Source organism: Panthera tigris, chromosome E1 (genome assembly GCF_018350195.1).
Source record: "Panthera tigris isolate Pti1 chromosome E1, P.tigris_Pti1_mat1.1, whole genome shotgun sequence".
Taxonomy (NCBI): Eukaryota; Metazoa; Chordata; class Mammalia; order Carnivora; family Felidae; genus Panthera; species Panthera tigris.
The window spans coordinates 3,433,559-3,447,102 of NC_056673.1; the positions used below are offsets into that span (position 1 = coordinate 3,433,559).

The 13,544-nt window shown below is 50.4% G+C and overlaps 1 protein-coding gene across 2 annotated transcripts in view; it reads right to left on the minus strand.

Annotated features, from left to right (window-relative positions):
- The window catches only part of PIK3R6 (phosphoinositide-3-kinase regulatory subunit 6), a 56,662-nt gene that overhangs the window by 3,426 nt on the left and 39,692 nt on the right, over window positions 1–13,544 (minus strand). For both annotated transcript variants that reach the window (XM_042966874.1, XM_042966873.1), the window contains 5 exons: window positions 12,854–12,964; window positions 10,948–11,035; window positions 10,598–10,668; window positions 10,020–10,110; window positions 8,314–8,429 (listed from right to left, as the gene is read on the minus strand). In XM_042966874.1, the coding sequence (XP_042822808.1) occupies window positions 8,314–8,429; window positions 10,020–10,110; window positions 10,598–10,668; window positions 10,948–11,035; window positions 12,854–12,964 (477 nt within the window). The remainder of the gene's footprint in view (window positions 1–8,313; window positions 8,430–10,019; window positions 10,111–10,597; window positions 10,669–10,947; window positions 11,036–12,853; window positions 12,965–13,544) is intronic.

A 13,544-nucleotide genomic window follows, 5' to 3' on the forward strand; every position in this document is an offset into this window, starting at 1 on the left:
TAAGTTTAGAGTCTCAAAAAGCCTACAGGCAGGTTGTTTCAAGAGGTCATGAGACATAGGAACTGTTAGGGGTGGCTGGGTGGCTCAGTCGGTTAAGTGTGGGACTTCCGATTTCAGCTCAGGTCATGATGTCACTGTTTGTGAGTCCAAACCCCGAGTGGGGCGCTGCACTGACAGCTCAGAGCCTGCTTGGGATTCTCTCTCTCTGTTCCTCCCTCGCCTGCTCTCTCTTAAAAAAACAAAACAAACAAACAAACAAAAAACTTAGGGAACAGACGTGGGAAGAGGAAATACAGGAGGGTAAACAGGGACACCTTGCAGCCTACTTGAGGCTTAGGTACAGAGCTGTCCAATAGGAAGGAGGTGTCCCCTCAGCACACGTGACCTCTCAGCCAATCAGAGCTCTCCTACGGTAGACCTGTTGGCGCAGAGAAAATGCGCGCATGCGGGTTAGGGATGAGGTCCTGGAGAGGCGGGACGGACTAGCGGGCTCAGCAGAGAGCACCTACCGGGGGGCCAGACAGCTCGCACTGAGTGCTGGGGAGGATGGGGAGGACCGGGACCAGGGCACTCACAGTCCATCGCTGTAGAGCGATCATGCCCCTTACAGTGTTGCCCATGCCCCCATGGCTGTGACCCCAGGGACGTGTGGGCGCAGAGAGGGGCACCTAGCTTACCCAGGAGTGGGGGGGGGGGAGGGGTGAGCGTCAGGGAGGGCCTCCTGGGGGAGAGGACCCCTGAGTTTCCTTTTGAAGGAGAAATACGAGCTATGGAAAGAGGACGGGGAAGAGAAAGGTAGGAACAGGTGTCGGACCAGGCACGGAGCACGAGCAGGACACAGAGGCGTGTCTGCAGGGACACTTTCGCACGTGCTGTGCGGCAGAGGGTCCGCAGACACAGGCCGGAGTTGCTTATGGAGCTAAAGGGAGCCATGCTATGCAACACTGAAGAACTTTCCTGCCCTTCAGTCATACAGCCTGGGAAATGACAGAGGGGTTTTAAGCATAGGCAGGTCCGAGTTTTATTTTATTGATTTATTTTAAGTTTATTTCTTTATCTTGAGAGAGAGAGAGAGCGAGCATGAGCAGGGGAGGGGCAGAGAGAGAGGGAGAGAGAGCATCCCCAAGCAGGCTCCGTGCTGTCAGCTCAGAGCCCCACTTGGGGCTTGAACTCACAACGGTGAGGCGATGATCAGAGCTAAAATCAAAGAGTTGGTGGCTTAACCAACTGAGCCACCCAGGTGCCCCTCGTTTAGAAATACCGCTCAGGCGGAGATGTGGAGGTGGACTTAAGGAGCATTGCGGTGGCATCAGCTAGGAGGCTACTGTGTTTGTCCTGCAAAAGGGGATGGTGGAGGTCTGGACCGAGGGTGACCAAACCCGTCCTGGTGTGCCAGGGCTCTCCGGGAGTTAGCACAGAAGGCCGTGCACCCCGGGAAGCAGTCCTGAGTCCCGGGCAAATTCGCGTGGTTTGTCCACCTAAGTGGCTCCAAAGGAGGGAGATGAGGAGAAGGAGAAAGTTCGAGAAGTGTTAAGAGAGAAAACCAGCAGGACACGGGAAAGCGAGGGAGACGAGGCATCTGAGGGGACGTCCAGAATCCTGGCAGAGGTGATGGGTTAATGACGGTACCATTAAATGAGAGGCTGGCCATAGCGGGGAGAAATAACATGAAAATCATTCTTAGCACATATACAGCTCTTTCTTGGTCCCACACTCTTCTGAGAGCTTTACATGTGACCATCATTCCTTCCCCACAACAACTGGGTAAGGTCTATTTTATGTTATTATTATATTATCTACTCTTATTATTACCTATCTATTATAGTATCTATAATCTATTATCAATACTATTATTATCGTCCCCACTTACAGATGATGAGATTGAGACATAGGCAGCCTGATTAACTTGCCTGAAGTCACATAGCTGGTAAATGGCAGAACCGAGTTCTGCACCCAAGCAGCCTTGGTCCGACTCTGGAGAGCTCTTAGCCAAAGTCCTGACTTTGTTTTTGTTTTTGTTTTATTTTTTTTAATGTTTATTTATTTTTGACAGAGAGAGACAGAGCATGACCGGGGAGGTCAGAGAGAGAGGGAGACACAGAATCCGAAGCAGGTTCCAGGCTCTGAGCTGTCAGCACAGAGCCCGACGCGGGTCTCAAACTCACGGACCGCGAGGTCAAGACCTGAGCCAAAGTCGGATGCTCAACCAACTGAGCCACCCAGGCGCCCCCTGGCTTTGGTTTTGAATATCTTGTGTTTGGGGAGTTGTGGGACATCCAGTTCATGCTGAGTTGAGTGTAGGGTTGGACACTCAGGGCGTGACTATCAGAACAGGAGATACAGATTTGGGAGTCCTTAACACATCGGACTCAGACCACACATGTGGGTTAGCTAGTCCAGGGAATGAGAAAAGAAGTGGGCCATGGATGGAAGTTGAGAACAGTAGCTATTTAAGAAACTGGTTTAGGAAAAAGAGCCCAGGGAAAGAGGCCAAAAAGTCACGGTCAGATATGTAGAACTTTGAGAAAGTGGTGTCTCCAAATTCACAGATTTAGGGAATTTAAAGACTCGGAGAACAGGGCATCAGTTCTGGTGGTGGAACTCATTAAAAATTGATCAAAGTGGGGGGCAACTGGGTGGCTCAGTTGGTTGAGCGCCCGACTCATGGTTTCGGCTCAGGTCGTGATCGCAATGGTTCATGGGTTCCAGCCCCACGTTGAGCTCTGCGCTGATATGTGGAGTCTGCTCAGGATTCTCTCTCTTTCTGCCTCTCCCCTGCTCATGCTCTCTCTTTCTCTTTCTCTCCTCTCCAATAAATAAATTAAGTAATTAATTTAAATAATTGATCAAAGGAATAAAAACCTAGAAAAATTGCCTATGACAGTGTTGGAAGCCAGCTTTATTGGCATATCAACATATAAGTGGGACTTTAAATATATATTTTTTCAATTTAAAGGTAATCATGACAGAAAAAATAGCATATATAGCTTGCAAATTGTCAGAGGGGGAATATAAGCTAACAGAGCTTAAGTCCCTCCCTCCCCCCAAACAGCAAAAGCATTACAAAAATCAGAAATCACAACATAAGACAGCAGAAAAAGATCAAATAGTGCGTAAAATTAGTGTTGATGGGTTAAACTATAAATTGGTAAAAAGCACAGACTTTCCGACTGAGTCAGAACAAAATCCAACTGTATGCTATTTACAAGAGGCATATGTAAAATAAAATAAAAATGTTTTAAAAGTGAAGGATGGGTGCCTGGATGGCTCAGTCCATTAAGCATCCAGCTCTAGATTTTGGCTCAGGTCATGATCTCACGCATGGGTTCGAGCCCCACATCAGGCTCTGTGCTGACAGTGTGGAGGTTGCTTGGGATCCTCTCTCTCCTTCTCTCTCTACCCCTCCTCTGCTCACTCTCTTGTGCTCTCAAAGTAAACAAGTAAACTTTAAAAATTTTTTTTTAAATAAAGGGATGAGGATTTCTGATTTCAAAATGGCAGAGTGTATATTTTCTTGTTCCTTTCCTCTTATAATTTGCCTCAAAACAAGGAGCTGCAGAATGTCCCATCGATGGATGAATGGATAAAGAAGATGTGGTATATACATACAATGGAATATTACTTGGTGATCAAAAAGAATGAAATCTTGCCATTTGCAACTACATGGGTGTAACTAGAGGGTATTATGCTAAGTGAAATCAGTCAGTCAGAGAAAGACAAATATCATAGGACTTCACTCCTATTTTGTGATAAGACACAAAACAGATGAACATAAGGGAAGGGAAGCAAAAATAATATAAAGACAAGGAGGGGGACAAAACATAAGAGACTCTTACATACAGAGAACAAACTGAGGGTTGCTGGCGGAGTTGTGGGTGGGGGGATGGGCTAAATGGGGGAGGGGCATTAGGGAAGACACTTGTTGGGATGAGCACTGAATGTTATACATAGAGGGTGAATCACTGGATTCTACTTCTGAAATCATTATAGCACTACATGCTAACTAACTTGGATGTCAATTAACAAACAAACAAACAAACAAACAGGTGTGTTTTTCATGAAATTAGAAGACACCCAAAGCCCTAAAGCATGACATTTGAGGACAGAGGGAGGAAGGTCCAACACAAGGATCAAAACTCTGGAAAGCTTCTGAACAGGAGGCCGCATATCCCTCAGATAGTGGTGATGAGATAGAGCCTGAATAAAGGGAACGCACTGGAAGTTCTACAAGGACGGATGCTTAACCGACTGAGCCACCCAGGTGCCCCTAGATGATGTCTTTTAAAGATCCACAATAACGGGGCGCCTGGATGGCTCAGTCGGTTGAGCGTCCGGCTTCAGCTCAGGTTATGATCTCACAGTTTGTGAGTTCGAGCCCCGCATCGGGCTCTGTGCTGACAGCTCAGAGCCTGGAACCTGCTTCTGGTTCTGTGTCTCCCTCTCTCTCTGCTCCTCCCCCACTCATGCTCTGTCTCTCTCTTTCAAAAATAAATAAAAACATTAAAAAAAATTTAAAGATCCACAATAATGAATGAAAACGATTCCACCAAGGCATATGCTTGTGATATTCCAGAACCTTTGATGAAATGAAGCCTCAGAAGCTTCTAGAAAGGGAGAGAAAGGAACAGCACAAGAAGTTATCATATTTTTCAGCAGCAGTGCCAGAAACTAGAACATTCAGGTTTGAACAAACTGAGATCCCATTGACAAAATCAAAGCCATACTGGGAATGTGGACCAACCTTCCCTATTTTGGATAGATGAAGTAGACAAAAAAAATGTTTAATTGCAGATTAGAGTAATATGGTGTGTCTGACCTAATAATTCTATGCCATATTTTGCATTCTGTAGACAAAAAAACACACGTGTCTCTCTTCAGTTATCACAGGATATTTAAAAATTGATCATGGACCGGGCAGTGAGGCTAATGCCATAAATTCTAAAGTTGAAGTTGTGTGGGTCAGGTGCTTTGGTTGTCTCGGGGGAATTTAGTAATCTCAGGAATCAAGGGGCTTGGGTGTCAATAGCCATGGGCGTGGGGGACAACCATGGGCTCATATGAGGCAGGGATTGGGAACTAAGATCCGCCCCCCCCCCCCTCCCGCCCAAGGACTCTTGAACACTATGCTCTCAGCAAAACACTCTATTAGAAAAAAAAAAAATTTGCAGCCTGTGCTATGAATGAGGAGGACAAATATTCCCTGGGAATTCTTAGCTACAAGTCTGTCCTTAGGTGGATCTGGGGTCTGGGAATTTCTGAGCCAAGAAATTAACTCAAAATATGGGCTTGGGCTGATAATATCCCGGGGGCCCGTGGCTAAGGCAAATACAGAATTTCTCTAGAAGGTCGCATTTTCCACCCAGATTTCCCACAGACAAAGCCCCAACAGGTAGGAAACACACCTGGAAAACATACCTCCAGTTGAGGAAACATACAAAGAATTAAGATGCCACGGGGTTCAGTGGACCCAGTAAACGCAGGGATTAAACTCCCGATAAGTACAGATAAGGTAATTATATACATCAGACTATAAAGTGAAAATCTTTAAAATGAGCAAAGAAAAAAATAAAATGAGCAAAGAAACATAAGAAGGAAAAAAACTGTATTATTAAAGGAATAAGCGTGTCATTTTGATTCTTATTTTTTTAATGTTTATTTATTTATTTTGAAAAAGAGGGTGGGAAAGGGTAAGGGCAGAGAGAGAGAGAGGGAGAGAGAGAGGATCTGTGCTAACAGCAGAGAGCCTGATGTGGGGCTTGACCCCACGAACTGTAAGATCATGACCTGAGCTGAAGTCAGACACTTAACTGACTGAGCTACCCAGACGCCCCTCATTTTCATTGATTCTCTCCCCACCTGCATGTTTTAACATCTCTGAAATTAGGAACTATTTTGCAACCCAGGTGATAAGAAAGCATTGCTTGTCCTTCAGGAAGCATTGTCTCCTTCTGAGCGGTGTGTACAATTATGGTCTCTCTTTAACTTGATGAAACATGATGTTTGAAAAAGTATCAGGTGCCTTTAATGTGTGATCATAGCAGGGGCAGAAATCATCAAAGGAAAGAAACTGGTAGCTTTTGCTTCATCAAAATATAAATCTATTTTAGGTAAAAAACAAAGAAACAAACCCATAACACCAAAAGACAAACTTGAGAAAAAAATATTTCTTAAAACACGTGACAAGGGCGTTTGGTGGCTCGGTCAGTTAAGCACCCGACTCCTGTCCGCTCAGGTCATGACCTCATGGTTTGTGAGATCGACCCCTGCATCAGGCTCCGCACTGTCAGCTTGGGATTCTCTCTCTCCTTCTCTCTGCCCCTCCCTTGCTCGCTCTCTCTCTCTCTCTCTCTCTCAAAATAAATAAACATTTACAAAAATATGACATAAGGGGTTAATATTCTCGTATCATAAAATAGAGACCACAATAGTAACATCACATGAGAACATAAACAGAAAATACACAAATGAAGAAATAGAAATTATCACTGTGTAGAAGAAACTCTTCAACTTAATTGGTAAAGACACACAAATGGAAATAATGAAAATCCTGACAAATTTACAAGGAGGAAAAAATTAGTCCACGTGTTAATTGTACAACAAAATTGACCCTCTCAAACATCAAAAGGAGGGCGATACATCAAAATATATCAAAAGTCCTAACATATGGATGCCATTTGACTGAGTGAGCTCACTTTTAGACATTTTTTAAAAAGGTTTAACTGTGATTTTTAGTACCTATTTATCCCTATGCATGTTCCTTGTGGTATTGCTTACAATTATTATAATTATATAATAACTAATAATTATTGTTTATAATACGGAAACATGAGAACTCACCTAAATGTATTATAAGCAATCAGTTAAATAACCACACGGACCTATATAGCCATCATAGGAGAAATATCGACCGTAACATATTTAGTGACATGAACAAGATCTCGCCCAGGCAGACTCACAAAGCCTCAGTATATTTTGGAATAGAAACGTCAAGTTTTTACTCCCTACTTTGATAGTATGTAGCGATCAATTAACTTAAAGACATACAGAAAACCGGCTGGGTGCTTGCACCTCGAAATAGTAACAGTCATTCCTTTCTAGAAAATGGGACTAGAAGTAGATTTGCTTCTTTGTGGGGTGTTTTGTTTTTTGTTTGCTTGTTTGTTGTTTGCATTTCCCCCAAATCACTGAACTTTTCTTTACAGGTTAAAACATTACTTTTTTTTTTTTTTTTTAAGTTTATTGATTTATTTTGAGAGAGAGAGAGAGAGAGAGAGAGAGCAAGCAGGGGAGAGGGTAGAGAGAGGGAGACAGAGAATCCCAAGCAGGCTCCCCACTGTCAGCACAGAGCCCGACGCGGGATCTCAAACCCTGAGATCAGGACCTGAGCCGAAGTCTGACGCTTCACGGACTGAGCCCCTCAGGCGCCCCTAAAACGTTATGTTTAAAGGGGAAGATAAACATTGAGGGCCAGAAAGACAGCTTTGGTCTCAGCGACCACGGAGGCGACTTTGCCACAGTGGGGAGGGTGTTACCCAGATGATAGCGGGGGGAGAGTTTTTGGCGGGAGACTGAAAACTAGGATGGAAAAGACCAGAGCACGTCTCCAGGCCACGAGGGAGGAGCGGTAGAGAAGGTCCACGCTGGAGAAAAGGAACTAGCATAGATGAATAGCGAATAAAAGCCCAGAAGACAGGCAAGAGAAGGGCGTTGGGCTACGAGGGCAGGGGTCTGCTCCCACGGACGCAGGATTTATTCCAGAAGCACTCAGCCACTGAGCATACGGACTGAGTAGCGACTTGATGCCTGGGAGCGGAGCGGGGCTGAGAACAGGGTTCAGGTGCAATCCTGGGATCCACAGCCCAGCTGAGTGGGGAAGTGAAGTCCAGAGAGGCCACGGGACGGGGGAGAGTGGGTGGGTGCTGGGTCTCTATCAATAAGGGAGTCCAAATCAATAAGTATCAATCAGGGCAAAGGGCAGCGGTCGGGGCGATGAGGTTAAGGAGCCGGCTCGATGTGGTTCAAGGTTGGGCTGTTGCCACTTAGGAGTCTGGCTGCTGGGGAGCGCTCGGGAGGCCAGACCTGGGCCCGTCCTCGGTCCTTCAAGGGCCAGCGGAGGGGGGGCCTTGACTCTCCCCGGGCCTCAGTTACACCAGCCGGTGCTCCCCGGTACTCCACACACCAGGGGAGAGCAAATTCTCTCCAAGGGGAAGACCCAGTCCGACAGCAAAGGTTCAGAAGCCATCTCCCCTTCTCCGAACACCCCGGCCCGGGCCACCTACCTCGTTCGAGTATCCCGTGCTGCCCAGTACTTACGGAGAAGGACCTTCCCGCCAAGTTGGAGGACTTGATGACCTCCGTCACGCTGACGTTCAGGCACGTGTGGTCTGTCACGGGAACAGCAGGTGGCGGGGCGGGGGCGGGCCCAGAAACTGGGGGGAACAAGATGGGAAGCAGGTGGCTGTAACGGGCCCCCCAACTTCCTGACTATGCCTTGGTCCCAACCGCGTTTCAGTTCCTTCCTGAACATCCACTGCCTTTCCCTGGGGGACCCACAGGGTATCCTCTGTCACGGCAGCCACCTCCCCATGCCTTTCTGCACCCCCTCCCGCACCCCTTTTCTGTGGAAGAAGGTGCGGTGGACCCTTCTTGAAGCCCCCCGGCACGCGATCAATGGGAGGAGCGCAAGTTAGCGTGGGGGTGGGCGGGTGGGGGGATGCTGGTGAAGGAAATGAGGGAAATACAACTTAACAATTAGAGCGAACACGATAGTTTTCTAGACGCACATGAATGAGGACTTCATCTTCACTTGAGAAATGAAAGAACCGGTAGAGAGGTCACGAGGAACTCGCCCAAGGTCACACAGATGGTAAGTGGCAAAGCCGGACCTTGAGGCCAGCCCCCATCCCGACCCAGAATCTGTGCTCTTGACCCACCATGACCACCTCTCGGCTAAGAGCTATCCCCAGGGTCACATGTCTCCCTTGCGGTGTTAAGGGTGCACGAGTGGGGGGCGCCTGGGGGGCTCCGTCGGTTGAGCATCCAACTTCAGCTCAGGTCATGATCTCACAGTTCGTGAGTTGGAGCCCGGCATCGGGCTCTGGGCTGACGGCTCGGAGCCTGGAGCCTGCTTCGGATTCTGTGTCTCCCTCTCTCTCTGCCCCTCCCCTGCTCACACTCTGTCTCTGTCTCTTTCTCAAAAATAAACTAAACATTAAAGAAAAAAAAGATGCACAAATACAGGCGGTCTTGCTGGGTCCCCTGCTTCCTTCGCCTGGAAGCCAGCACCCGGACGGCCTGGGTGTGAATCTGGGCTCTGACCGGACGTGACCTGGCTTCCAGCATTTCTCTGCCTTCAGTTACGTCTCCGGTAAAAAGCGGCTGGTATTAATAATGCCGATCTCACAGGATTCGGAGAGTTGATGTGTTTGACACAGAACATTGCCCGGCCTCTGATCAATGGGTTCCGTGACGTCCTCACTCACGTCACCGAACTTTTCCTTCTTCCAGAAGACTAGGGGGCTAACGGAACAGCTCACGATTATCCTTCACTATCGGCATTTACATTGGTATCTTTTTAACATCTCTATTTTAGATTTGGAGCGTTAAACTATCTTATTATCTATTAGATACATAGCTATTATTAGGTAATTAGCTAGAATTAGAGAGTTTGGGCCAGTGGTGCCTTTGGTGAACTGGGGATTACCTGCCCCCGGTGGAGTGACATTCAGAAGAAAACATCTCCAGACGCAACAGAGGCAGGAGGGCGGCAGTACCCCCTCCGTGTGGCCCCTCTGCCTTCCAGCTGCAGGGCAGGACCGAGGCCAATGCTGTCGCACGTCCCCCCGATGGTGAGGGCAGATACCATGCCGCACCCGGGCACCCAGTGCTCAACCCTGCACGACCTCAGGATTGGGTGGGAGGCCCGATTCCTCTGGGTCACCTCATCTGCCGTCACTCACCCCTTTTTCCTTCTCCCCCCACCCATCCCCTTCTCGTGCCTTCTCTCTCCAGCTCCTTACCTTCAGTGTCACTGGCTGCAAAGGTCTTCAGGACCAGCCCAGTGGTCCGCAGGGAAACGGCGACCTCTTGGGCCCGGTGGCTGAGCAGGGCCTGGAGAGGGGATGCGGGCACCAAGGGGGTCCTCAGAACATCCTTGTCCCCCCGGGCACCCTCGTGTCAACAGTCCTGCTTCCCACCTCTGCCCTGACTGAGATTCTTGTCCGTGTCACCAATGTCCAAGGCGGGGCTGGCGGGGAGAGGCTGAGAGCACTCTTGGCCCCAGGGAGCACGGTCAGCCTCCCAGGCCCGAAGGGACACGTCTGCCATGCCATCAGTTTAAGCATCTGGTCAGCTAGGGAGGAAGGCATCCTCGAGCAACAGGACAGGCCCCTTGTCCCTTAAATCACGTGGCCTCCTCGGCTGCGTGCCAGGCTGGTGGTAATCCGCTCATCCCTGCAAAACTCTCCAAAGGCTGGGGAAACTCGGGCAGGAGGTTCTGGCTCTGTCTGCTCCCGCCAGCCTGTCCCTGATGCCTGCTTCCAACCCTGTGCCTCCCACCTCCTCCTGAGCAGCCCCCCGCCCCCCACGAACCACTCACCTTCTGGTAGCAAATGTTGAGCTCAGCCCCTGGGCCCTCGGCTGCGCCCCTCCTCCTGGGTGAAAAGCCATCTGAGGGAGGAGGAGGGAAGAGGCTGAATCACGTAAGAGGCTCCTGCCCCTCCCGCCTCACCCAGGCCGAGCGGAGCTGCTGAATTGTGACAGCATCTCTCCTTGGATGGAAAGGAAGCATCTCGAGGGTTCCAGTCCAGGCAAGCTTGGAGGAGCCAAGGGCACCCCGGTATTTGGTGGAGTTGGGGGGGGGGCATTAGGTGAGAGGCGGGAGAACATTCCAGAAACAGGGCTTGGCCGGAGATGCATCAGTGAGCTCTGGGAAGGGAGGATGCTCACCTTTGGGGGGCTTGGTGTCTTGAATCTTCACCTTGAGCTCAGTGAGAAAAATGTCCTCTGCAGGGTGTTGGCTCAGGTCCCTGAAGATCTGGAGGGAGGGAGGAGGTGTGGACGGTTGGAGAGCTTCTGGAAGGAAGCAGGGCCGGGGCCCCCACTGTCCAGGCAGTGACTTCCCGGACCTGCCTGTCCACAGGTGTCCAGTGATGTAATATATTTACAAATAGGGGAGGCCGCTGGTATTGGAACCCGAGAGGTCCTCGACGGTCTGCAACCACGACAGTCTAACGCGGAAGGAACGGGGCACACAGTTCACACAGGGGCGGGGCTGTGTGAGAAAATCTCTTGTGGACGCCAGAAGGGCCAGAGAGGGGGACCCCATTCCTGACTTGCAAGGCGAGACCAGCCAGGACGGAAGGGCTCGAGGGAGCTGAGCCATTCTGGGTTGGGGCTGGAAATCTGGGGCTGGAGGGGGGGTCCCTGGGACCCTGATGGGTCAAGACAGGAAGCAGACCCTGCCACCGTCACAAACACAGGAAAAAACAGGACCGTGTGCAGGCCCCATCCCGACATTTTTCCAATCAAAGGATTACTCAGAACTAAGAACGATCCAGATGCCCAACCACAGAACCACTCCGGCCTCCTGACAGCTTCTGAGCCAGGGCACAGTCCTGCTTTGGGGGCTTCTCCCCCAAATCACCTGACTTGAGCCCAAAGCCACGTTATAAGTGCCTTCTAACAGCCTCTGCCCACGGTTGTCCATGCTGTGCACTGCTCCACGCTGCCGGCCTGGCCAGAACCAGCAAACCCAGGTCTGCTCCAGGGGCCTCTGGCCAAAGGGCAGCGACGGGATGCCTAACCTTTCAATTTATTTGCGCGGCTGAGATGTTTACTCCCTTTACCAGCCTGAGAGGTTTACTCCCATCTGTTTGTTTGACTTGGGTTGTTTCGTTTTGCCTTTTGGAAACCAGCGACAGGAGCTAATTGCCTCATTTAGGTCAAAAAGGGGGAAGGTCATGAAGAAAATTTCCACCATGGGATGCAGAGTGAGGGACGAGAATCCGGAAGGAGAGAGGAAGCAGCAGAGGCCGCCTCCCGAAATCTCAGGTTGAGGGGGACGGTCCCGGAGAAGCCGGGAACAGACTGGGAGGGCATGCATCATGGGGTTTTGCCTGAACTGGTGGGGGGGGGGCTTCATGTCTGCTGGGGAGGTGTGCATGCATGTGTAGGCATGGACAGAAGCTTTGGGGACACCTAATGGTCTCCACTTTCCCCCCAGCGGAGTGGGTGGCCAAGCCACTTGCTGAGAGTGAGGACTCAAGGAAAGCAGGGAAGGCGGGAACAGCCACTGCGGCAGGGAAAGGAGCAGGCTGGACACCGTGGGTGTGTCTGTGTCCGTGTCCGGCCAGAGGGCTTCGGCTTATTTTTTAGCAGGTGCTCAGGGGCCCCGAGCTTAGCAAGAGCTGAGGCGCACTTCAGAGCTGCCCTGGGCTCGGGTTTTGCTGGGAGGGGAGACAGAGGGGAATCGAGGACGCAGGGGCGGAGGGGTGGGGGGGAGAAGGGGAGGGGCCTTGCAGGGGCGGCAGTGTGTGATCAGAGACTGGACAGCGAGCCTTGAGGATTTCTGAGATGAAGCGATTGCTGGTGAGAACTTTCGCAGCAGCCCTATCGCCAGCCCTCCGCGGGGTCAAGGCCTAAAGCATCTTTCCACGCGAAGATGTACTTCTGCTCAGGCCGGATGCCTGTGAAGTTAATGATCATCCGATTCGTCCAAAGATTGGAAAGACACGGTTAGCAACCAGGAGCGTCTGGGTGGGTCTGTGACGTGTGCCCTGCTAACCCGTGTCTCCCCAGAGCCGGAGTGTTTTGGCGGTGGGGTCCCGGGGGGCGGGGGGAGGGCCACACTTACCTTGACTGTGTAGATCTGGAAGTAGATGGGTTGGGTGCCCATGCGAAGGTAGTAGGTGATGACATCCAGGATGAAGGGGTCCACGGTCCGGGATGTGTCCAGGGAGGGAGGCTGTGAGGGGGGCAGGGAAGGCCTTCAGCCGCCACCCTCCGGGCTATGGTGGGAGGTGCTGTTTTCGGAACGGAGAAAACAGGCAGACCTCCGTTGAGGTCCCTCAACGCAGTCCAGGCCCTGCTGACCGCCTGATGTCTACTCCTCAGGCAAATATACCTGTCCAGGTTCCCGGCCCCCCAGGGCCTCTGATGCATTCCACTTTGCACAAAGACATAGGGGGCGCCTCTAGCTGGAAGGGAAGGAGCTGGACGCTTGGGGTAAGGACCAGATGCTTGAGAACATAGCCAATGATCACAGGGGCTGAACTGAGTTCCAGGTTTGGATTAGGCGTTCACTGGCCAGGTGACCTTGGGCCCGAGAGGTGAGGTGATTTGCTGTCTCCTTTACCTCTTGTCGTATTCAAGTATTATATCATTATCTATCGATCGATCGATCGATCTGTCTATCGATCTATCTCTCACACTGTTTCCAGTCTCTTCATGTGGAAACTGCGTTTGGACTAAGTGTGGGGGCCATACAAACTGATAATTATTAGGACAAAGCAAGCAGGGGGAACCCTGATTTCTACATGTGTCCT